This window comes from Protobothrops mucrosquamatus, unplaced genomic scaffold, assembly GCF_001527695.2.
Source record: "Protobothrops mucrosquamatus isolate PMUCROS unplaced genomic scaffold, P.Mucros_1.0 scaffold_168, whole genome shotgun sequence".
NCBI lineage: Eukaryota > Metazoa > Chordata > Lepidosauria > Squamata > Viperidae > Protobothrops > Protobothrops mucrosquamatus.
In genome coordinates, this window is record NW_015386244.1 from 220,662 (window position 1) to 247,813 (window position 27,152).

A 27,152-nucleotide genomic window follows, 5' to 3' on the forward strand; every position below is an offset into this window, starting at 1 on the left:
CCCCCCCCCCCCCCGCTTGTCCGCTATTTTTTGGAAGCAGACCTGGCAACCCTAAAAAAGGGTCAGGCACAGGGCACTGTATGAGAGACCAAAGTTTCATTTATCTGAATAAGATTGCAGCAACCAGTGATCTGCATAGCATCTGTTTTCTCTATCTCTTTCTCTCTCAGTCACATGTTCACTTAGCAACCATTTTGCTTAATAACCAAGTTATTGGAATGGAATGCAGCTGCTAAATGAGGAAAGGATGTACTAATTGCACTGGTTCAATAGAACTAGAATAAGTGACTGATCTTTTTGTAGGTTTGTAGATTTGTTACCACCACCACCCACCCCCATCCCTAGTTATTCTTTCCTTTTTTAAATTTTTCTGGCTTCATAACAACTTTTTTTATTTTGTATCTGTATCAGTCTGGCTAATTTTCCTTCTGTGAGCATTTGTATCCTGAGTCAATCAATAATGTTAAGGCAGGGGTCTTCAAACTTGGCCGTTTTATGACTTGTGGACTTCAACTCCCAGAATTCCTCAACCAGGCACGCTGGCTGAGGAATTCTGGGAGTTGAAGTCCACAAGTCATAAAAGGGCCAAGTTTGAAGACCCCTGTGTTAAGGCCATCCTATAAGTTCATGCCATTGATAATAAGGCCAAATGACTGCTGCATTAGCTACTGTATCTTTTACTAAAATATTTACATTTTAAAAACACAAACAATCATAAAATAATGTCACACTATTTGTGTCTTTTTTATAAGGCCTATGGACTCACCAGGATAAGGAAACATACAGTTATCTCTGTTTAAAAGAGCAGTCTGAAAAAAACTCTGGATGACCAGTAAGGTTAACAAAGAGATACAGGAAACTGCTACTGTTTACTCCCATCTAATTTTGCAGTCCAGACTCGGGAGCCTAGCAATCAGACATACATTTTGCTGAATTATCATTAGATTGTGTATGAGAAACTTGTTTAGTAATAGAAGGCCTGTAGAAAATCTAAATTTCATTCTTTAGGTTTCTCTGCCTGGCATCCTGGGTGGCTGTTGACATCTTCATTGGCCTTCATAAGCAAAACTGATCATGGGTCTGCTTCTCTTTAAGCTGCCCTATGATGATGATGATTTTGTCCTTGAGTCAGTCTTTATTTTTGGTGACTATATCAACAAGTCCCTCAGTTTTGTAGGCAGCTTCTTCCTAGGGCTGAAAGAAAACAACTTGTATCCAGTACACTTTTCTATCCAAAGCAAGTCTCCATGCCCCCAATTCAACATCTTGATTACTGGCCCAAACTGGATTTCATAAATTAATTTGCTCTACTATAAATCCTTAGCTATTTTTTTTATAATTAATATGGATGTGCTGACAATGAGGTTAATATCAGGGGCATTTTTGCACATATTTTTCCCAAAGTGAAAGATAAAATTTTAAAAAGTTTGATATATATTGTAAAGTTTAAAAAAAGATCTGGAGGACTGAATCTTTAAGGAAAGCTTAATGGGTATACTAATATTTTTAAAGGCTATTTTCTTATCTTATTGTAGATTTCATTTTTCTTCTCCTTTTTCAGACTATTATAGAAAGCAACAAATTTTTTGAGCAGTATGAAATTACATACCAGATCTTGAAAAAAGCAGCTGAGATGTACGCCAATGCTAATGGCTCATGTAAGTAGAAGTGTATTTGTTCAGCATTATTCTTATTGTTAGATCAAGTTCAGCCGTTGCTAAGCAATTTGGAAAATGACAAAATTGGAATCCATGTGTATGAGAGCAGAGTATGAATAACCACATGAAGACATTTCAGAGCAATGATCCTTTCCTAACGTGGTAAACATTTTCTAATGTTCTTTTTTATGGACGTGGACTTTATAACCATGCTGGGGTACACATCTGAATGTCACACTAATGCCCCAATTTCGTAAAAATATTTAGATTTCATGTAGCTTTTTATGATGTGTAACAACATTGATTTTAGTATTAATCTAATTTCCACATGAAAGTTTGTTTATTCATTTTGGCCACAAATGCTCTACTTCAGGCTGGGAAACAACACTAGAGATTGTCAAAGCATTTAAAAGGCTTTCTTTGCAAAATGGATTGGCTTCACTTTATGAAATGTTAAAGCAGTGTGTGTCCCTGAAGGTTCATTACAGCTGCTTTGATAACTACCCCAGTTATCTCTGCAAACCTACCCATGCACAGATAATTTTTCCATTTGGACCACCAGTGAAACAAATGGTATGTGAAGGCAACCAGAAAAAATACTTGGAGTAGCCATGCCAAACCTTCTGGATGCAGATGTTTTAGCTCCTTGAACCTTTCCCATGGCAATACACTTCACAAAGCGACCGTTTGATGACTTTGCCGACCCCAAAAGGACATCCCAATACAATGCACAGTGTACTTAGGCACTAATGCCCATTATAATCTAGATGAATGCTTAATCGCTGTTGACCTTGTTTCCCCAACATTGCACAAGGTAGCAGTAGGGTGCTGCTATGCTTAAATATCTGTGCATGTATGTCGGGGGTCTCCAAAGTTTTCAGCTCATTAATCCCATTCATGAAGTTTCAGATTGTTGAGCAATCCCTACGTGTTTGTTATATGAAAATTAATAAGTGCTACAATAGTAACATCAACTCTTTGGATAGTCCCATTGATAGTTGGAGGTCGATATTGATCACTTTGAAGAATTCTGGTGTGTGTGTGTGTGTGTGTGTGTGTGTGTGTAAAATGCGACTAAAGATATACGTTTGTTTCTTCTTCTGAATTTTACATTTAATAATAAAGATGGTACATTTATCAACAATAAGTAAGTTACTACTATTTAGTTCTTGCTTGTTCTTAATGATATTTTATATTGGGATTTTCATTTGATCCAAGATTTATGTTAAAGCCTCAGTTCTATATTTCAGCGGAAGAAATAGAGAACATTAAGAAGTTCATGAACGATACAACAACGCAGTGGAGGCACTTGTCAGTTGAAGTGAGAAGTGTTCGGAGTATGTTAGAAGAAGTCATTTCTAACTGGGATCGATATAGCAATACAGTCGCCATTTTGCAGGCCTGGCTGGAAGATGCTGAAAAAATGCTGAATCAGCCTGAACATGCTAAAAAGGTAAGGAACGTTTGTTGCCTTAAGTACTTTACCATGCATTTGTTAGATTTATATTCAACAACTGTGGAAACAGGTTGAACTGAGAGGCAGTAATGTCTCAACATGACCCCATGAGCTTCCACATCTGAAATATGACTACCTCTATTTTATTTATTTATTTTTAACATTTATAAATAAATAAAGATGGCTGCCCATCTTACCACAGGGTAATTCTGGGTAGCTTACAGTCATAAAAGATAAATGTGCATGCACACACACACACACACACACACACACACACAAAACATCAATTAATATAAGCAATAGTAAGAGCACTTAGACTTATATACTGCTTCACAGTGCTTTACAGCACTCTCTAAGCAGTTTACAGAGTCAGCATATTTCCCTCAACAATCGGAAGGATGGAAGGCTGAGTCAACCTTGAGCCGGTAAGGATCGAACTCCTGGAGTGAGCAGTGAGTTAGCTTGCAGTACTGCATTCTAACCATTGTGCCTCCACAGCACAAGCTACAATTCAATTATAGATTGGGAGAGCAGGGGCAAGTGGGGAGGTGGGATCTGTTAATCAATCACCTCCACTATGATGTTCCCTCAGTGGGGCCCAAAGCTAAATTGCAGAGCCAGTTCTGTAGGCCATTATGAAAGGTTGGGGCCAACCTCATATTGGAAGACAAGATGCTCCAGAGGGGAGGTGCAATGGCAGAGAGGGCTTTCTCCTGCACCCATTAGCCAGAATATTTGGCCAAAGGGGCCAGCAGCATGCCATTACTTCCTTCTTTTCTCCAAGGCTCAGCCTTTAGCTCAGAAACTAAAAAGCAGACTGAAAAAAGCTGTCTTCATGCCTAGTCAGTGGTATAAAATGAAGCAAACCCACTTGATAATGTCACATATTTTTAGTACCTTTTTATATAGGAGGATTCAATTGTTGAAGTATCTTAGACTTAAAGAATTTAGGGAAGGTACAGTATATGCAACTTGTGCTCCTCTAAGTATTGCTATACTCAGTATTTCTCACCAGTGACTTTGCTAACTAGAATTATTTGGAATTGAAGTTCAGAAGCATCAGACAAGACTTTAAAGCATTGGATCTTTAAAGCAAATTGGCAGGAATCTCATCTTAGGAAAAAAAACTCTTGTGTTATATTCCAAATACCTACTTCTATTTGCCTGTAAATTGAGCCCTTTCTCAATATAACAGCAGAAGCTGAGGTGTACATAAATAGGAAATGCAGAATAGTTAACAATGTTTCCAACATCTGTAAACTGAGAGTATCCATGCAAATGAGAAGGTGACTTATTTGTATTTCATGTGGGTAGAGAGAAAATTCCACAGCAAGGGGGCCACAGCAGAAAAGGTGGTTTAATTTCCTGAGAAATATTCAGCATAAAGGATAGGATGATCATTGCATGCTTATGATAAGGGGAAATTGGGGAAAATTAAACATTCATATAAGTGTGGTTTACAACTTTTTCCAGCAATATTACCTATGTTCTTCCTAGGATTTCTTCCGGCATTTACCACAATGGATTCAGCAACATACTGCAATGAATGATGCCGGTAATTTTCTGATTGAAACCTGTGATGAGACTGTTTCCAGAGATTTAAAACAACAATTGCTCTTGCTAAATGGACGATGGAGAGAATTATTTATGCAAGTTAAACAAGTATGTCCTGGGAGGCTTTCTTCCTATAGTTACAAGCCACTGTTGCACAGCACTATGTTAATAAGTAATTTAGATTTTAAATTTAAATAAAGATTTGTATATCACTCATTCCATTTTCTGTCTGAAAAGAAAAAGACATATTTCATAAAAAGAATGCTATAGAATTATGTTGAATGGAATTTAAACTTTTGTCCCTTCTGTGCCTAATGTTCTGCTGACTCTTCCTTACTTCTATATTCTTGTATCTATTTTCTGTGCTTTCGCAGTATGCTCGGGCTGATGAATTAGACAGAATAAAGAAGGAATATTTGGATGGAGTGGCTGCCTTGTCTGCTTTCATTGATGATGCAAAGAGGAAAATCCACGCACGTTTAGAAGTGTCCTTTCTAAACGTAAAGTTGTTTGTTCAAGAACTGGAGGCAAGTTAATTAGAAGCCGTATTTCTATGTAGCACTGCTTTAGAGTTTTGGTCTGCTTTTTGGGACAAGAGCATTTTTAAGGACATTGGGATATATCCTCATAGTTCTCTTAACTGCTATACCACTTTCCTGTTGTGATTTTAAGATTGTTTTCTGTAACTCATATGCCTCTCCTTGCGTTTCCAGTGTGAACTATTTAAATGGAATTGTTATCTCCTTCCAACACTTTGTTTTCAATATGGTTTTTTTTTAAAAAAAATTAGCAGCATAGAAATGAATCTCTAATGAATGTTCTAATAAAATAATTTCACAAAAATTTTGCATTAAAAACCTTCAAAGTTTGCAGCCTAATATGTACGCTGCTTAAATGGTTATGGTACGTTGCGTTTAATATGAGATGCCATTGCTTAATGCAATTGAAGGAAAGGATGTTAATTCTTAAGGCCCGGTCTTCCCTCCCACAACTAATAGGAGATTGAGCTCCATTTCTTAAAAGTTTTGTATTTTTACGCATAGTTATTTGGAACAAAAATATTACAGGATATTAAACAAAAAGAACTCATTATGGAAACCCAGTACAAGATGATAACAAGGACAGCACAAATGGTTACCAAGGAAATTCCACAAGAAGAAGTCAATGAAATGCTTGCACGAATGCAAAGAATCAAAGGACAGCTCAGCAAGGTAGTTACTATTCAAGTAATTTCTTAAATTATCCTAACTTACATCCCTCTAATGAGAGAGATAAGAGTGGGATTGATTTATGTTTCTTCGCTGTATTTAATTATTTTAGGGCTAGCCCAGAGACTTTCAGTATGTTCCAACTGCTTCTATCTAATAATGTATTCCTTAAACTTATTTTAGATGTGAATATGAAATAAGTTTAAGGAAGACATTATTCCTTCTATCCACTCACCCACCCCTTTAAGAACTGCAATTATACATAATGAATCAGGTATTTTTGAGAAAACAAAAGGGAAAATAAAGATGACTAGAAAAAGAAAAAGAAGAAATTGAACGTGTATGATATATACAACAAAGCTGCAAACCTCGGAATGAAAAAAGGCATATTATGCAAATAGTTTCAATACATACACTGAAGTCTTTATCCAATCATTCCCCCCAAAAAGCAAATTTGTGGGAACTACAAAGAAGGAAGATATTCGTTGTGCTATATACAATCACCACTGGATATCAGAAGAAAAACATCCTATTTATGCAAATATACCCAAAGAACTATATAGGGAGTTCTCGTTTAGCTACTGCCTCATTTAGCAACCGCTCTCAGTGATGACACAGATAGAAAAGTAACTTTATGACTAATCCTTGAATTTCCAGCTTGCACAGGTCTGTAAAGTGAAGGAAAGCTGAAGTAAAAGATCATAAGCATAGTTGCAAGTTTACTTAGAGACCACTTCACTTAACAGCTGAGTTGCTGGTCCTAATTTGGTTTGTTAAATGAGGACTACCTGTATTTGAAAATCAACATAAAATTAAGTAATTGTGTTAATAGTTGAGGAGATTTAGCTTGCATTAAATAGATATGTACATGTATATAAACAGACAGGTGCATACATATATACCAACGCACACGATCATAAATAATCATTCTATGTATCTATACGTGAGAGATTTGTGTTAAATTTTCATACATGGTTTTTAAAATATTTCTGTTGGTATTAGGTGAAGGAGTTTTGCCCAGTTGTGCTGTTTGATTCACAAGAATTACTTCCTCATCTTGAAGAATTAGAGAAACAAATTACACATTTTCATGAATCTCTTGACAAAATAAATGAAATTATTTCTATATTAGATCCTGAAGCCCAGCCTGCTCATGTTTTTAAACAGCAACATCAGGTATTTCTCGTGAACGTTTCGAATATGTTTTGTTTTAGTATTTATTTGGGAAAAGGTATGAATAATTGATCTGTGAATAACTTTCAACTTTAAACAAAATTTAAGTGATTTCTAAGTCACATAATTCCCTTTTACTGGACTACATTAAACCGGAAACTGAAAAGAGGGAAGCATAGAATGGGGGCAACACCCGTGTCTAACATGCAGAAGTTGTCATAACAGGGATTCTGGCAATTCAGGAAGCTAGGATATACATGATTATGGGACAACTTCCAAAGACAGTAAGCAATTGTGGACTGAAATTTTATCTATCTGAAATATCCGCTTGGCAATGTATACAGTGGAGACGCATGTTAATCAACCCATATGACCTGAATGTTTGAATCCTCTGAAGTACCTGCAATTTTAGTTTAGATACGGCACTTCAAACTAATAATTTCATGAATGATAATCCAGTTATTGGTTTTCTTTTTGCTGCTTTGCTGAGGTTACAAATCTTCAAGTGATTTATATTCCAGTAATAAACATTTTAATGTACCAGTAAGGTGGTGTGTAATATTTTAAAAAATTGTACTTGTTTAAGATGTTAGGTTTTAATTACTTATTATAAGGAGCACTTGCCAGTCTGGAAATAGACATTGGCATTTTGTGAATTACAATTACAACTATAATTACTTTTTCCCCCAAAATGATACATTAAAAGAACAGAGCTAAGTACTAATTCTTGAGTACTAATTCTCAAGAATCATTCAAAGTAGTAAATGTTATCTGGGTATGGAATTAGAGCCTTTAAATAATTAAGTTGCTATAATGTAACATTATTATACCAGATAAAAAAAATAAGTATTCTTTTATAGAAAATAAAGTAGGAATGAAAGAAACACTACAAAGTTGTCAACTCTGTTCGTCTTACTGTCCAAAATATGCTTATTTTAATATTTTCATCTTTTTAAAGGATCTGGTAGCTTATCAAGAAAACTGCAAAAAAGCCTTGTTATTAGTTGAAAGAAATAGTCAAATTATCACAAAGCTTCTGGCTTCAAGTAAAGTGTTAAATCACTTCAGCTTTTCTGTACTTCAGAAGAAAATGGTAGAAATTCAGGCTGCTTTTCAGGTAATCTTTTTCAACTGCAGTAATGTCACTAAATTTTTAACATTATTTCCCAACATGAAAAAAACATGTGAAACAAGCCAATTTGACTAAGGTATATTAAAACAATAACAACAACAACAACAACAACAATAAATAAATAAATAAATAACAATAATTCAAAATAGCCTCTGATCAATGATATTATAGAAAGAATAATACAAATAGTAACAAATTCAAAGACATGGTCTGCAGTACTAAAGGCACAAGATATTCAGGGATCATTGCAACCTTTTTTTTAAAAAAAAATACAAATTTAATTTTGGGGGAAACAAGGAGTTAAGATAGAAATCACTTATGGTTGCTTACAGTGCTTAAAAATACCGGGTCTTAGTGAGGCTTTCAGGAACTTGGCAGTATACATTTTAGAGAAGAGATGAGGTATGGGAGGTGTTCAAAGTCTTGTTCTCTTGCACAGTCCTGACTCAATTTCTGACTGTTAAATTGATCTTGCTGAGACAGTGACAGAAGAAGAGAAATACCTGTGCGATACAGATAGTTGTTCTAGAAGCCCCAATATCTTTTGAGAGTTCCTGTAACCTACAATTGATATCAATATCAGACCCCATACAAAGGATTTTTTTTCCTTTCTGCTTATCTTGAACACTATCTATTACTCTTAACATCACATGTCTTGTTGAAGCTACACTTAAATATTTATTGTGAGTAAGTGAGATGAAAGGAATGTAATTCGAAGTTATGGAGGGTAGAATTATTTCCCTTAATTTTGCAGGGAAGTATTATTTAATGATGTTCTAGTAATGATGTCTAGTAATTCTAAATATTAGAATCCTATCTGAGCTTGGCTTGTGCACTAATTAAGAAGTTGAGATGATATAACTACACTTATTTCCAGGTCATATTCACATTAACATAGATTCAATTTCAGAGGAGTGAGATTGTTTATATGTGTCACCTGAAAACATAAAAAGAAGTGTGTAAGCTTTTTTATTCCTAAGAACTCCTCATGAGGCAAAATGTTACAGAAAAACACAGGAAATAGCAACTAGAGTTATTGTTCTCAAAGTCCAGATATTTAAGCCTTTTGGAGCAGAGTTTGAAGACTTTCCCAAGAGATTGTAGACTGCATGCAAAGTCAGCAGTGGTACTGTTGACATCAGATAGTACTTAATCTTGAAGGAAAATGGAAAGATATTTCTCCTTTCTTGTAATACTGAAAGTCCAGAGATGTGACCTTGGTTTGGTAAAGCAGAAATAAAGAAACATTATAATATTTTCCCTCAAATGTAAATTATAATTTTAGTTAGTGCACAAAATGAGATATAAGACAAATTGTCCAGCATTGCAGGGTTTTTTTTCCTTTTTTCATTTATGAAGGATATGGTGAAGAAGACCGGTGATTGGAAGAAAAATGTTGAGGTAAATAGTCGTTTGATGAAGAAATTTGAAGAATCTAGAACAGAGTTGGAAAAAGTTCTCCAGACTGCCCAATGCTGTCTAAAAGAAAAAGGCAATCCTGAAGAACTTCTCCGGAAACATACGGTGAGTAGAACTTCTTATTCTGTTTCTGTTATATTTCATATTGCTAATTAAAATATCTTTGTACGTAATAGCACCTAGCCAACTATAGCTAATGCCAAAAAGCCAACAGGGTGGAAATAACTTGGAAATACTAAGGGTATAGGTTAAAATAGGAGATAAAAACCATTCCCCCCAAAAACAAGAGTTAGTTTGTTTTTGTTTTAGTACACATTTAACTAAATTTAATTATTTGATTTAATTACCAATAATCAGCACATTAAATGGACACAGCCATGTAAATTTTTCTTGGCTATAATACAGAACTGGTTTTTTATTGCCATCTTGCAGGATGCTTTGGAAAGTCCCAATTTAGACTAAAGCCTTTATATTCTCTGATGTTCTTCCATCCAAGTACTAATCCAGGGAGCTTCTGTCTTCTAAGAACCGTAGTATTAACCCCTCTGTTCTTTGCTTTAGTTTGATCTAGGTTGAAAGCCTTGTGTCTTCATAATCTGCATAAGAAAAAAAAATTCTACTTCCAAATCGCAGGTGCTTATTATGGGTCGGAGTCATATGGAAATTAAAGGATTAGCATAATCCTATTCCTATAGCCTAACCCTATAGAGCTGTAGTGGTACAGTGGTTAGAATGCAGTATTGGAGACTAATTCTGATGACTGCCAGGGGATTGATCCTGACCAGCTCAAGGTTGATTCAGCCTTCCATTTTTCTGAAGCCGGTAAAATGAGGACCTAGATTGTTGGGGGCAATATGCTGACTCTGTAAAACCACTTAGAGAGGGCTGTAAAGCACTGTGAAATGCTATATAAGTCTGAGTGCTATTGATATTCTTCCTACTGGCCCACCCACCTCCATGTTTTTCAAGAAAAAATAGCACAGATAAAAATTGCATCCATAAGATCAACCTCAATCGTACAATCTAAGTTTCCTGTATTGGTACATAGTATAAAATTTGGGAATTAACCTTCTGCTTCCCCTTGCAACAATATTAACATTGAAATATGTGATAAATTTCAAAACCAGGAATTTTTCAGTCAGTTGGACCAAAGGGTGCTCAATGCTTTCCTGAAAGCTTGTGACGAACTGACTGACATCCTTCCTGAGCAAGAGCAACACACCCTTCAGGAAGCTGTGCGGAAATTGCACAAGCAGTGGAAGGTGAGTTTTGCCAACCAGCTTTAGTTATAAGTTGTTTTTCTCTGTGTGGGGTCCCTCAAGTCTCTTGACTCTTAGAGTAGTTCCAGCAGTTTTCACGGCAAGATTTCAGAAGTAGTCTGCCTCTGCTTGCTTCCTAGGGCTGAGAGCGAGTGACTGGCCCAAGGTCAACCAGCTGGCTTTGTACCTAAGGTGAACTAAAATATTCAGTTTCCCAGTTTCTTTCTTGTTGCCTTAGCCACTACACCAGACTAGTTCTCCTGGTTATAAGGTACATAGCCACAGAATCCATTCTGTCGGAGGAAGAAGAATTATTGTTCTCAGTTATTCCTGTCCAAGCAACAGGAAAAATTCTTGCCTGTTAGTTTATGTACTTTCACAGGTTTACTCAACTCTGGTTTCTTAATTAAAGATACCAGAAAAAACGTCACTTTATCTTAAAGAGTATTTTTAATCATAATGGGGTAGGTTACACAATTATTTTATTTCATGTTTTAAACTTCTTATTTCTGCTGTGATTTTGTAATGCATGAACAGCTCCCCCCCCCCGTTCTTCTTTACGGTGTAACATTGCATTGCATTTTCAAAGAAAGTTAGTCCCCTGAAGTTGTTCAGAAAAAACATTCCTACAATTTTAATATTACTGTAACTGATTTGTGGCTGATTCATCTGTATATCATCTAATAGACACAAATACTTCATTTGCACAGTTTCACAAAGGGAACATTTAGTTATTTACATTATATAATTATCCATTGTATAAAGTTCTATTACACAAGCTTATAACTTTCAGAAAATAAAAAATGACACCATAGACTCAGTGATGTCCATTTGAGTTATGGTAAAAGAGAAAACTGATAAGACAATATTACATTTTCATTTTAGCCTACTGACTTGATGATTAAGAACTTGGAGGATATTAGGAGTATAAATTAAAATTTCAAATAAAAATATTACTGAAAAATGTAATGACATACAGATAGTCCTCGAGTTACGACCACAATTGAGCCCAAAATTTCTGTTGCTAAGTGAGACTTTTGTTAAGTGAATGTTGTCCCATGTTAACAATCTGTCTTGCCACAGTTGTTAAGTGAAGCATTGCAGTTGTTAAATTAGTAACACGGTTGTTAAGCGGATCTGGCTTCCCCTTTTGTTTGTCAGAAGTTCACCAAAGGGGATCACATGACCCAAGGACACTGAGACCATCATAAATATGAACTAGTTGCCAAGCATCTGAATTTTGATGATGTGACCATGGGGGTAGTACAACGGTCATAAGTGTGAAAATGGTCATAGGTCACTTTTTTCACTGCCGTTGTAACTTCAAACAGTCACTAATTGAACTTCTGTAAGTCGAGGACCACCTGTATATGAATATCTACAACATAGAAAACACATTCATATGGGACAGGGAAGTTCAAGCATCTTAGTTACTGCCTCTGAAATTAATGATCTGGCTTGGTGCTGGTTGATGTGCTCGTTTTATACCTTTATAGATGATTTCTTAAAAAGAGAACTGACTGAGTTTCATATCAACTTCTTTCCCCGCTTTCAATTATGATGCAGGATCTCCAGTCAGAAGCTCCATACCATTTGCTCCGCTTAAAAATAGAAGTGGAAAAAAGCAAACTCCTAGCAACAGTGCAAGAATGTCACACTGAACTCAATCGACAGCATGAGCTCATGACCAAGGAGAGCAGTGAAAAAATAATTAAGGAGCACAAGGTAATTCTACCTCTTTGCTTAAATAGCCATAGAGTTTTTCTCTAAATTTTGTTATCTGCCTCGACTCCTTAAAAATAAAGGAATATGCAGTATAGAAAACATTGCTGTCCTGTTCCAAATTTTTCTGCTTGGCATTATGCCTATGATTCTAGCATAAACATTATATATGAGTGAGTGATATTTTTAGTATAAAATTTGACACTTTATGTTAGCGATTGATCTATTACGTATTGATCTTAGAATTTCATCTACATTACTATTCAGCATATTTGTGCAATGTTATTTGGAACAATAAGAGCTTAGATTCACAAAAAAATATAATTAAAATATCATGTTTCATTTAGACTGGTACAGTGAAATTTGTAATTTATTTATTCGATTTCTACAGCTATCCATCTCAACCAGTGACTCTGAGTGGCTTACGGTTCTTTGGGCTTAACCATTATTTCAAGAATCTTTATGCATGCGTACAACCAAGTTCATTTTGAAAATATGATTGACATAATATGTTGCTGTCTTCTTTGCCAGTACATTACAACATCAGATATCCTGATGTGTCTTTTCAGGATCTGTTGTTTTCCTATGGTCCTTGTTTATTATTGTTAAGTGATTGAAATCACCATCTTCAGTATTAACACAATTTATGTACTGATTTAATAATGCTTCTTCTTAGGAGACATGCATTGTATTGTACTACATATAAAATCTCTACCCATGAAATTCCCAGATCAATAGAATTATTATTGAGACAGTTCATTAGACATTTTTAACAGATGTGTAAATTATCTTCAATATAAAATCTCAATAAGGCTTACAAAAAATGCCTTCTGGATACTTTGAAACTGAAGGAATTTAGATTCTTTTCCACAATCAAAAAGTTAAGAAGCACTGCCATTTTCTTAACAGAGATAAAGTATCTTGACATTATTTTACATTTTTTTTAAATAGTGAATGTATTTAGTTCTTGAATACCAGATAGAAATTAGGTTTTTTAAGTTCATATACAGATGCTCATACTAATAATGGAAAAGATGTTCTTTTGAATTTAGTATATCAGTGGAGTGAGCACGTGTTTCTCTTTTATGCTGTCAGATGTTTTTTGGTGATAAAGGGCCTTTACAGCTATGTGAGAAACGACAGCAGCTGATTAAAGAACTGTGTTTGAAACTACCAGAATGGGATCCAGTTAAAATGACCTCTGAAAGTAGCCAAAAAGATCTCAGTGAACTTAAAACTCAAGTTGTCAGGACCTACATGAAATTAATAGATCAACCAGATAAATGGCAAGAATACAAGAACAGGTAAGCAATATATGAACAACTACATTGAAGGCATGGCTATAAAATACAGAACTAGAACTACAATGTCCTTTAATGTTGTAAATACTATATTGCTTGTCAGAAGTATAAAAAGTTTTAAATTGTATGAATAGAACATCAAAGAGCAATACACATAAAAAGTACAGGATCTAGATTAGATTGGTTTGGAAAATTGCTATGATTTACTCACTTGAAATTTTCAGCCATTTGAACAAGCAACATTCCTCCCTAGCTGATTAAAAACCTTTGCTATGCAGAAACTTCAGATGCTAACTTCTTGAGTTCCCTTCAAACGTTTGTCATTAATTTACCCACTATTGTTCACCTACTATTTGTTTATCCTTCTATGGCTATGTTTCAGATTTTCTGAATTACGAAGCTGGATTTCATCAAAGGAGACACAACTTAAAACAATTAAGAATGATTCAGCTGATACTACTAAATACAAACATTTTAAAACATCAATAGAGGTATATTAAAATGATTTGAAACTGATGTGTTCTTGTAATACTAACATATTGACTTGAAGTGGATGAAATTGACAGTGCAAGTTGGCATTTCTCAAGCTTTAAAACTAGGCCAAATAATTTACAACAAATGTAAATAATGTTATATAAATAGTGAAATGTAAAAGGAACTGGAATTTCCAGGGTAAATAAAATCAAGTAACTCTGGCTAAAAATTCTACTCTTTAGAAAGAAATGTGTACAATGTAATTCAGAAGCTTTTGAAAACCCACTGGTTATTTCAAGACAAGATTGTACTAATAAATGTTATTAGAATGATAAGTACATACATGTTTCACATACTTTATACTAGAAAAAATGTACCACGAAAGTACATAGGCACAATCTGACAAAATAGACCCCATTCTTACCCTGCAGCACTAGTAGTAATGGTTTCTGAATGAATAGCGTTGTATATAAAAAGTGACATTTTGGGATGCAGGCTACATATGTGTATGTATGTTTGTTTGTATGTATGTGTGTGTATATATATACACATACACATACATACACATGCATATATATATATATATATATAATACACACACACACATATATATATACACACACACACCCCCACACACACACACATACATACATACACACACACATATACAAATATATAGATATACATAGACATACACACACTGTACATATAGTCTCTCTCACATACGCAAACACATGAAAAACAGAATAAAAGAATCATAGAGTTGGAAGAGACCTTGGAAGTCTTCTAGTCCAACCCCCTTGCTCAAGCAGGAGACTATACCATCCCACACAAATGGCTGTCCAATCTCTTCTTAAAAACCTCCAGTGATGGAGGACTCACAACTTCTGGAGGCAAGTCATTCCACTGATTGCTTGCAAAAGGTATATACTGCATCAATTCTATTGTTGAAAAATGTATGCAAAGGAAGGTTACACACAAAAGCAAAAATTAGGGGAAAATTACAAAATTGCATTTTCAAGCAACTTGTTTTTTAAAATCGCAAAAGCAGGCAGAAGAGAATAATACCTAATATGTATATTGACAGAATGTGTATTGAACTTCAAATTTTTATTTGTTAAAGACTGATATAAAAGATACTTCACCCTATTCAGGCAATACATACAAGGACAGAGCTCACTATGTGTGCAGTGGACAGGCAGCCTATTCTCTGTAGTCCAAGCTGTGGGAACAGCATACAGCCAGCCAGTTGTCCAGATAGTATTACTATCAGCATCAAGAAATACTTCCTGATGGATCTCTATGCAAAAAAGCTACATTTCTGTAATCATGGGGAGTTGTGTTATTCTTCTGACTGAATAGTTCTTCACTGATGTCACAATGTGACTTGCAGAGGGATCCTCAAGCAATGTTTATGCTCGAGCATATTAGCTTGTGACTATCCACATGTATATATCTCTCGTTCATCCTATTAATCTAGTATCACAATTGGCTTTTTCAAACTATTGACACATTTCATACATTCTTTGATAGACTTACTCATGCAAACTAATGTACATCCAGTTCTACCCGATTTACATTAGACTTCTACTTTTATAATGCTTGTTTGGTGTATCTAATTTTTATATATTAATATATTAATATATTTATATATTAATTCTGTTTCAGGAATTTAGGCAAGATGCCTGCAAGAAGGGAGAAATTATCATCTGGTTGAAATCTAGGCTTGTTGCCTTATCTGAGGTTTCTTCTGAGAGTGAAGTAAAAAAACAAGGGGATGAACTTTCAGTGCTTGCTAGTGACTTTAAGAAAATGTTAGCCTTGTTGTCAGAGGTATATTATAATTACATTATGTTGACTCCATAAGTGGCCCTTTTTCCATTATGTGTTCAGTTTAGAAAATCAGTAGGATTCTATTGTATTTTAGCAATATAGTCTGAATGTTACTGTAATCAACAATGATGTCTCAACAATGATAAGTTCCCTGGATTTCCATGCATCATTTGAAATTATATTTCAACATATATGTATATGTCCTAAACACATGAGAGCCACAACTCATGTTTCCTAGATGCATATATTGTGTACTTTTTCTTAAATTTATTTTCTATTCAAATTATACTATTTGCCTATGAAAGTATTGGAGGGATCCTTTTCTGTAATCTAATGTTTGATGCAAGTGCGTAATCAAATAAATTTGTATGCCGAAGTGATAATATGCTGTATGCATCAGAACAAAAGCAGCTGTGTGCACTATGGAGGAAAAAAAATCCAAAATCCATATTAATTTTCCCCTTTGGCAATTTTCCTTCCTCCCATTTGATTCCCTTTCCCCACCCTCTATTCACTTGCACTATGGACAATATGTCAGTTTCTCTTTTTTGAATTATTTTTGAATTATTCATATTTGCTTTGAGAGTTTTTTTCCTAAATAGTTTTATATTTCTGAAAAGTTCTGCTGGTGTTTACTGTTTGCTGAGTTTGGAAAGTGTTGTTTTGAGCACAAAAACATTTATTTTCAGATAGTATTGGGAACATAGAATAGGAGAAAGAAGGTTTGGCTATTATTATGGCCAATTCTAATTAATTGTAAAAATGTCCAAATTAACCTGGAAAGCAAGTCAGGTAGAACAGAGTAAACTCACAAAATATTGATAGAGTACAGTGGAATAGGAGAAATCTATTTATAGCTAGATAGAATTTTTTTTATCACTGTCAGATAATTGGAAAATAATATAGAGACAGCACAATTAATTGGTTGATTATATAATTGTATTGCATTTCAAACTGTTTAAATCGTAAGTCCTACGTATTTAGCACTGAATATTTTTAGAACTTTAATATGTTTTCTGAATACAGATTGAGAAGACATTAGGTGCGGTTGGAGATTGTGTTCAATACACCGAAGAGGTGAAAGGCACATTAGAAGAACTGATCACAAACTCAAAAGAAGCTCAGACAGAAGTTGAAAAAATCTTAGATGTTGATAATTTGTTACAGGCCCAGCAAATCCTTCTCTATCATCAGGTACAACTACCCACACATCAGTTTTCACTGAATGTTTAACAAGTCCTTATATAATATTGTTGCTGCAAAGACTAATATCTGAACTGTAGGTAATAGTTAAGAACCCCTTTCACACAGGTTGAATTGGAAAGAGGGAATATTTTAATTTTCTGTACTAAGATGTTGAAGGTAAGCATTTAATATTTATTTTAAAAGAGGAGGGTATAGACCTTTTTAAAGCGTACTTTGCCAAAGTGCCTTTTTGTTATTCCTTTTCTCTTCCCACTCTATTCTTGTCATTATTCTTCTAATAAGAAACGGCACTTCTTTTCACAATTTATACAGGGAAAATTAGGAACTGCCATCACCTTCGCAAACTATATGATAATAGTGTTTGTGATAGCATATTTCTCAGACCATACTTAATATAATACAGTGGCATTAGATTGCTTTTTTCATCAAGGTTTTCCCTGACATTTCTATGGCAACAGCTTAACAACTGCTAGACTGGTCTTGAGGAAGGAAACTGTAAGGAACTGTAAGAGAGTAAAATGCCCCTGGAGTGGAGAGCAGGAAAGGAGAATGGGGTCTCTGGTTTAAGCTATCAGTAGTCACACATAGACAAGGTATGGAAAGAAAAGTTCTTTAAGAGGCAGAGGATATGACTTCTGTCCTAAACTCTTTCAGCCCTCCTCAGCCTCTTTCAGCCCTCCTCAGCCTCTTTCAGCCCTCCTCAGCATAACTCTTTCAGCCCTCCTCCCTATATCAGAAACCTTGTGACCTGGCTTCTGAGTCTAAGATATTGCCTGCTAAATGTCAGTTTGGTTAACTGGTTGAGGGAACAGAAGGATGATTTATGCAAAAGTCATGGCTCTTTGACAGGGATGTCAAACTCAATTTCATTGAGGGCCGCATCAGCATTGCGGTTGCCCTCAGGGGGGGCGGGTGTGTGTGTGTGGCCAGGGTAGGTGCAGCCTACTGAGTGGGCATGGAGTGGGTGTGGCCTGCTGGGTGGGCATGGCCAGCTCTACATCGTTTGCGTCAATGGTGCCTGTGGGGGCCTGGGCAGGAGTGGGACAGATCTGAGGGTCTCTGGCAGAAGAGGGTGGGACCAGGACTACTTCCAGGTGATGATGCATTTCTTCATTCCTCACAAAGGGCTTCCCCAGCATGCACCCAGGGGGCGGGGCCGACACGGCAGGGGCTGGTTCCTTGCTGTTTCCAGACGGCCTTGTGGCACTAAGACTGAATGTGTTTCAGCATAGATGGCCACCACAAAATTGTACATTGGCTCCCTCCCAGCCGGCCTGGGCCAGGGCCAAGGCAGCGGGGGCCGTTCCCTCACTGTTTCCAGGATGGCTTCGCGGGCCACATGAAACCACTTCGCGGGCCGCATCCGGCCCCCGGGCCTTGTGTTTAACATGTCTGCTCTTTGAGCAGAAGTCATGAGGACTCTTAGATTGCGCACTAGGTCTGTTCAGGACCTCATGGAAATTAAAGATGAGGAATCTCCAGATCCTTCAAGGCTTTGAAGCTGTGCACTTACCATTTTTCAACATTTTTCATCTTTTCAAAGGAAAGATTAGAGACTGGGGAGAAGTTAGCTAATACTGTTGGATCCAAGATGGGCCATTGTTTCCTTCAAGACAAATGAAACCAACCCTTTCCACAACCCCCCCCCCCCACTGCTTGAGCCCAACTAGATGCCATCTCCTAAGACATCTTAACCAACCAGAAGGGACATGAATCTAAAACATAGGTGGAAGAACAAACCACACCAAGGACCATGTCTAATTCCTCAGGATCAACTTGTTAAAGCTCTTCCTATATAACTAGAGATGATTTCATTCCAGTCATTTTGGTAGAACCTGGCTGGCTGGAGTCCACCTCTGAGCAGATCCAAATGATTTTATTAAATAGATGCCTAAAATAACAATGTTCCTGGGCCTCACAAAGAAGGGATCTGGTCATTTGACAAGGGGCTGCTGGATGTTTTACTTCCAGATGTAATAATCACACAGAAATAAGCCTTATTACACCATTTAAATCCTAAGAAAGGCTCAATCAGATTTGCTTTTGTATTCCTTCATGGCAATTTAATATCAGATGTCATCTTTTGTTTAAAGAAATGGAGCATTTTACCAGTCTATGTTCTAGATGTGTAATTTTGAAAAGTTTTGAAAATTATAGACAAACTAGACCTTTCTGATGCTTTAATAAATGAGCAGAGATCATTTAATGCTTGTTCCCTAAAACACATTTGTATACGCTTACAATGCAGTTATTCCTGCGCTAAGACAATGCATCTGTATTGACTAGAATACTTTTAAATATTTGTTTTTAGCAAAAGTCAAAGAGGCTTCATGCAAAAAGGCAAGATGTACAACAACAAATTGCCCACAGCAAAGAGCTACAAATTGAAGGTGGTTTGTCTCCTGCTGTACAAGAAGACTTATGGAAGTTGGAGAGTACATTAGAAAGCATGCAGCAATCTATGGAACAACGCGGAGATCAGTTGCAGGTACATATTCTACTTGTAACTCTGTAGAGAAATAAAGAAATATTGTTTTACTTAATTGCTTTATATTTAACATGAGCTGTTTTCTGGCAAGCTTTTTTCGGGCTTAGCTCAGGTTTTAAATGCAAGATTCTGGCCAATCCTGTGAGAGGGTGGGGTCAAATTAGGGTACATGGATATAGCTGTAGGCTAGAGTAGGAAAAAAATGATCCCCCTGTAGTAATGCTATTTTAGTATTTCTGCCAAGAGATCTGCATGGTTGTGTCCATGTAACCAAGAATAGAGACTGACTCCAGGTCTTCATTACTTTTTACTCTGTGAAATTATTAATTTGAACTTGAACTTCATATGATTATGAAGTTCAAGTATTAGGTTAATCTAGAATTTAACTACAAAATTGGGTATCACCAGACTTAGTGAATGGCCCTCAACTTTAAGATATTGAAGGAGGCATAGACAAATTCAGGGAAACTAGCCTATTCATGACTAGCCTAGAAGTCATGATTTTAAAAAATAATTTTCTGAAACCCACAATAAGTTAAAAACTTAAATAAATGCTATTGCACACATGCACACATAAATCTCTAGAAGTATTGAGATAAAATGAAATAAACAAGATAATATAAACATTTAAGCAGGGAATTAACCCACTTAAAGCAACATAATTATTCTAAAAGTGCTGATGTTATTTTCTGCATGCAAAAATAAAAGTGGAATTCTCATAGGATTCATTAGCTACTGTGAGAAAGAATGTTGGACAAAATGTACCTTTGAACTATTCAAATAAGGAAAGGCAGATGTTTAAAAGAGGAGAAGCACACATGGCTCTTGCACAGTTATTTTATTCTTAAGGCTTAGGAATAATCTAAACATATTAGTAATAAACCATTTATCAAAGTTTTTGAATAGAGTTTAATAATTAAACTTTAGGAGCTATTTTACAATGGTTGTTTGAACTGTAAGTAGTATATAGTTTTTGCATATAAAACCTAGCTAAGGTGTAACACCAAGCAAACCTGGCTAATTTGACAAAGGTTTTTGGAGTCAGATCTTGATACTACATGGGACAACCAGAGAATACCAGGACTACTAGCAGACTGAAAAGCTATTGGGAAAAATAATATTGGATGAGTGGAGTGGTAAACCCACTTATCACCTAGATCAGGGGTAGGCAACCTTGGCTCTTTTATGACTCGTGGACTTCAACTCCCAGAATTCCTGAGCCATAAAAGAGCCAAGGTTGCCTATCCCTGACCTAGATAATTACAAGGATTTATCATTGAATTCACATACGATTGTCATCTCGGTACAGAAGACTCTTTGTTGTTATGCCCTGCATTCGGAGTTCCTAATCTTTGCTAATAGAATGCACAAGTATTGGATCTAGCAAGGATTTTCATTTGTGTATTTAATATTTTAGATTTTGAACAGGATAATGTAAATTCTGGTAAATATGTTTAATAAGCCTAGTTATTTGAGCCAGAAAAATCCATTATTCATGCATGTTAATTATGAACATTCATTTCCTGACCTTCTTTTATTGGTCTGTCACTTTGTCTATTTCATTTTTTATATAGCTCACAATTAACACATGGGAACAGTTTGAAAGAGACAAAGAAACAGTTGTCAAGTATTTGAGTCATGCAAGCTCTGCCCTTGAACGCATCTTAAGTTTTAGCAGCTTGGAGAGTTTGTCATCAGAATTAGAAAAGACAAAAGTATGTGTCCTGGAGGACTTTTACTGTTCTATCTGGTATTATATTAGATTCTTACATATTTATTTTTGTTAAAAAAAATGTGTGTTTTATTAGTGACTCCTTGTCTTGAATGAAGGTCAAGCAGGTAAGACACTAACTTTAAAATGAATATATACCTAATCATTATTAAGATAATAGATTTTTAAAGCTATGCATTCTTTCCCTTTACGTTTTGCATCTATTGTTGATTATTTCTGTAAATCATCAAGAATTATGTTGAGTTGTGAAGCCATATAAAAGCTGTAAATAAATTAATGAAGGAAGGCTCAATCTGGGTCAACCAGAACACAGTATCAATAGATTCCCAGATTGAAAAGATGCGTATTTTCTTTTTCTGAAAATGAAATGATGATATTCAAATTCCATGATCCTTTACGTGGTTCAAGTTAACCAGGCTCTAATACAGGGGTGTCAAACTGCTGGCCCGCAGGCCGGTTGCGTCATGCTGAAACCACACCCACCCCATTGCCAGCAGTGGAAAAATATGTCACGACACGTCACATGACGTTGCGAGTTTGACACCCCTGCTCTAATAGCAGTACAAATATAAAACATCAGTAGAGAAGTGTTACAGTCATGGTGGGAATGGTTCCAGTTCTAAGAAAACTGAAACAGAAAGAAATTCTGTATTAGTTAGCAAAACTGTCTTTAAGTTACATATAGTGAGGATTTTCCCTTTTTAAATCAGATATTCTTGAACTGGTAATTTTTAAAAACCTACTTTGGTATTTCATGTTTACAAGAATATAGAGCAAATTCCAATAATAACAATAATCCATAATAAACATCTGGACGACCACTTGAACACCATTCACATTGACATTGATAAAAGGATCATCAGTCAATTTCAAAATGCAGCTTTACTCGGGACAGCTTACATTCAGCGATGCTACATTTAATACCATCAAAGAACAATTTCTGCCTATCCCAGGTCTTTGGGAAGGACTCGATAGATGAGTAAAAATGCCAATCCCAATCTAAATATCTGGCTGACTGTGTGATCAAGGATAATAATAACAGCTACCACTTGTTGGCAAAATATTACTGAGAATGATGTTTAAGTTGTATCTCCTCCTTTTCATAGGAACTTTCCAAGCAGACCGTAGCCATGGCCATGGAAGCGGAGAGTCTAGTCAAGAAGTCTTTTGCCGTACAGCTTGGTCAGAGGAGCAAAGAGAGCCTTCAGCAGCAAGCAAAGTCAATGCAGGAACAAGTTAAAAAAGTAGAAGCTACCCTTGAAGAAGAGTATGTCCTTAAATAGTCATAATATTTGTTTCCTGACAGAAGGAATGTATCTTTTTTGCCTTATATTAGTGCAGTGTTGAGTCTTAAAGACTTTGTAAAACTCTGTCATAAAATAATAACTTATCTATCAGAAACGACTGTTTTAATACCAAGTGTGGTGGAAGATCTGAGAAAGAAAGAAAGAAAGAAAGAAAGCATCAACACTTTCCCTAATTGGAAAAATTATATCCTTGGTCCTTTAAGTGTCCTTATAATTGCTGTGTGAAGGAGCCATTGTGAATCAAATTTTATGCATTTAGCCTGATTCTTGTCAATGAGAGAAATACTTTGAATTGGCTACAGAACTAAGGTCATAATAGTGCACTACAACATTCAGTACAGGAACAAAAACAGAAACTTATTTGATAGAGGTTAGCATAGATAAATAATGTCATTTCCTAAAGTGCCTTGGGGCATTTAGAAAAATCTACTATCGGTCTACTTTTTAAAATATTTTTTTCTTTACAGTTCAGCTGAGTGCATGAGAACATAAACTGTGCCTTTCTCTCCCTGAAATGTGCCCTATTCCTTTTTCTCATGCTATTACAACTGATAGATAAAATGCCTATCTTATTTCTTTGTATCCTTGTATTTATTCACCAGGCTCTATGGGTGTTAGAATCTGGAGATTAGGAAGCATTACAGTGGGAGCTATACATGAAAGGAAAAAAAAATATAGCAAGAGTAAATTTAATGCTTTATACTTTGTTTCATCTTTGCCAGAACTTTAGGTGACGGGGCACTATTATTCCCATTTTACAAATAAGTTCATGAGGCTGATTTAATAGTTGCTTGATGCCTCAGCAGGATATATTGGATATATTTCTAACATTTCATATTCTAGACCACAAAAACTCTTAGTGTTTGCCAGTGAGTTATTTGCAAACCCACCCATCCCCCACATTCATTTTTATTATTTATATTCTTGTACATTCCTTTTTTTTCCCTTTAAGGCACATAAACAATTGAGTTTATCACATTCAAGGTTGTTAATGTGATAGAGAGGAGTTACACTTTAACTTAATTGTTCCCCTCCCTAATGGTTTCATATGATTTTTTTTCCTTGTAAATTTCTTCATTCTTTCCATTTGCTCTGCCCTTTTTAAATTATTCTAAAAAGAATAATTGTTTTCCATGAATCCTACTCTTACTTTGTAGATTATTCGGAACTTATTTCTCCTTTATCGCAAATGAGCAAAGACAGGCATTGCTTCTCCTGCCTCTGAACTGCATTATATGACCTTTTTTTTCTTCTTTTCATTCTAAAATACTTAAATAGCTGGATGGGTCATGGCCCTTTTTACTATAAGTTTAGGACAGGTACTTAGTTAGCTGAAACTAGATGGTTGTTATTTTAACAAAATATGCATGCATATCTACCTGGCTGGTTAAATATTTTGGATGTGAGTTAGCACAAATGTATGGTTCAGTTGTATAATTCTATGGTTTCTAATGCATTTGCATACTGTGTAGACTTTTGCAGAAGGAATTTTGAAAATGCCCAACTTCAGTGAAGGCAACTATCTTCTTTATTGGGGTGATAGCAATTGTACCATCAATCATACAGAAAGACATATTTATTCTTTTGGTATTTCAGTTATTTTCATTCACACCACATAATTTATTGGGAAGCATTCTTATGGTATAAGCACAATATGTGAGGTAGATCATAATATAATAGTTTGTTCAAAACAGATCAAGTGGAAGAAAATGGTAATATTTTAACTAGAAGTGCAAGTGAAGGGTTTTTTAGGAATTGAAGAAATAAAGATCAGCATGGGCTGAGCTTCAGCAGCTCTCAATTAATAATTTACAGTTATTGCAATCTGATTAGATGTTCCATAAAAACTTTCAAGATTTCCCTAAAGTTTAAAATTAACAAATACTTGCATTTTGGGAAACGAGATTTCAGGGGTGAAAATATTAGGAAGACAAATAGCTTCAAGGAAAATTATGTGCAGAACTGTACATATAGGTAAACACACTGCAATTTTTCACCTATAGTACAAAAATATTGGCTGTATTCACACATTGCAATTAACGCGAGATGTTTAAACTATAACTTATCTTGTGAGTTTCAATACTGAGGCATTATAGATAGAGTCATGTATCAGGATGAGCCAAAAATAAACAATTATGGCTAACTATTAAGTATACCTACACTATAAAGTTAATATCTGATTTGGATATTACAATAATCAGTTTGCACATCAGTCCAATAACCAAATAAGAATATTTTATGAAGAATTATATAAATATATTCAGAATCTTCAGCAGTGCTTCTCTATTTTCTCCTGGTTTCATGATAACTGAGACATGTAGGTCAGTATCAAAACTTCAGCTCACTTTAAAGGTTATTTTTTTACTTGTATTATACTACATCTAAAACAGTAACCATCTTTGATTAAAAATAAGCTATTTAAAAACCACCCAGGTAGTAGCTGCTAGGTGGTTAATTTCCACACTGCTCTAAAAATATACCTTTGAAAATAATATCTCAGAAGATGATTTGCTACTTTGCACACTAGTTTTGTTCTTCTCAGAAAATGGGGGGGGGATAGCACTTCCTACACTCTGGGGGTGATTAAGACCAGTTTCCTTGGATGCTATAATTTTAAATTTAGAAACAGGCATTTTGTGGTTTGGTTTTTAAAATGGCATGCCATTATGTAAGAATTTCTTTAAACTGGACATGTAAGAGAACGGGCATAGTTACACGGTAACAGAGTGTTAATTTTTTTTCACTAAATATGGTTGATTTTAGTATTAAAACCATGGAAATGGTGAAAGACAAGTGGGATCAGTTTGGGAAAAAATTTGAAGCATTGTCCCTCTGGATCAATGAAAAAGAAAAAACGCTGGATGCCTTGGAAATACCATCATCTTCCCTGGATGTGCAAATCAACCAAATTAAGGTGATTGGTTCACATTTTATTTAGCATTAAATATTGTTTTATTTTTTGCCCTCCATTAGTAATCTGCAGAGCAGAGGGATAGGTTTCTAACAACATACTTTGACATAAAAATACTAAGGCAGAAGGTTTTGTAAGAGTTTAAAATAAAATACACATATTTAAAGTTTTAAATTAAATGAAAAAAACTTTGGTATATGTGAAAAGTTCAGTGGATTGTTTTTTTGGTGATGCTCTTTACATGCAAAATATCATCCTGGGTATATTTTCACAGAATGTAGAATGATTTCTATTGTAATCTGTATTGCAGTTACAGTATTTTATTCCAATATGTTAGATAAATTGTGTATAATTTTGTGTACTTTCTCAAGTAATGCTGAAATAATAAAGGAATGCCTGGATTCAGTATTGGTAACTAAACCTTTTTTATATACTCTGAGTTCTTTATATTATATACTAGATTCTATTTTTCCTCTGGAGTGTTACTAAGCATTTCAACTACAAGTATAGTTAATCAGAATTTCTAGAATGTAAATTTCACATACAGGATTAATTTTTTAAAGTTTTGTGGTTTTATATATATATATATATATTTGTTTTCTGAGGTTTTTGCTGGTGTATGTATGTAGGTCTTTGGTTATTCGGGTCGAAACATCGCCAAGACACTTCCAATTTTACGCGGGAGAAAACCCGAATAACCAAAGACATACATACATACATACATACATACATACATACATACATACATACATATTCCTAGAACTTCTTTATAACTTCCCTATCAAACTACTAGAACTTCTTAAAGTAAAAATACTGTTAGTCCATTTGTAGAGAAAAAGATCTAGATTTTATTATTTTTTAATTGATTGTTGTGATGAGAATGGACACTGACATATAGCAGTGGAAGACATCACCCGTACATAGTACATGGTATGTTGGATATGTCTACCTTATGCCCCGCAAAGTACAGATGGAAGATTTGATTATTTGGCTTAATTATCTGAGGTTCAGCATGGTGCCCTTCATCACAACATGTGTTGTACTACAGTATTAATAATATTGAATGCTTTATGTAATATGTATAAAAAGATGCTTGCCTTTGCAGTAAGAATAAGGTAGTCCTCAGTTAATAGCTATAATCAAAACTTGCAACTCTACTGCCAAGCCAACTAACAACCTCACTTCTGCTGCTGTCATTAAATGAGACATCATGTGACTGTGACTTGCGATTTTACACTGGTTTCTCCAGTGACTTTGCTTGTCAGAAACCAGCTGTGAAGCTTGCAAATGACAAGCACATGATTGCGGGAATGTGGTTG

The 27,152-nt window shown here is 35.2% G+C and overlaps 1 protein-coding gene across 1 annotated transcript in view; it reads left to right on the plus strand.

Annotated features, from left to right (window-relative positions):
• SYNE1 (spectrin repeat containing nuclear envelope protein 1) overlaps positions 1–27,152 on the plus strand; it is a 284,981-nt gene that overhangs the window by 69,755 nt on the left and 188,074 nt on the right. Inside the window, exons 15-32 of the mRNA XM_015821883.1 lie at positions 1,562–1,658; positions 2,909–3,111; positions 4,612–4,776; positions 5,043–5,195; positions 5,736–5,879; positions 6,879–7,052; positions 8,008–8,166; positions 9,541–9,705; positions 10,728–10,862; positions 12,426–12,584; positions 13,677–13,885; positions 14,265–14,373; positions 16,025–16,189; positions 17,216–17,383; positions 19,707–19,883; positions 21,458–21,598; positions 22,722–22,882; positions 25,686–25,836. Of these exons, the coding sequence (XP_015677369.1) occupies positions 1,562–1,658; positions 2,909–3,111; positions 4,612–4,776; positions 5,043–5,195; positions 5,736–5,879; positions 6,879–7,052; positions 8,008–8,166; positions 9,541–9,705; positions 10,728–10,862; positions 12,426–12,584; positions 13,677–13,885; positions 14,265–14,373; positions 16,025–16,189; positions 17,216–17,383; positions 19,707–19,883; positions 21,458–21,598; positions 22,722–22,882; positions 25,686–25,836 (2,835 nt within the window). The remainder of the gene's footprint in view (positions 1–1,561; positions 1,659–2,908; positions 3,112–4,611; positions 4,777–5,042; positions 5,196–5,735; positions 5,880–6,878; positions 7,053–8,007; positions 8,167–9,540; positions 9,706–10,727; positions 10,863–12,425; positions 12,585–13,676; positions 13,886–14,264; positions 14,374–16,024; positions 16,190–17,215; positions 17,384–19,706; positions 19,884–21,457; positions 21,599–22,721; positions 22,883–25,685; positions 25,837–27,152) is intronic.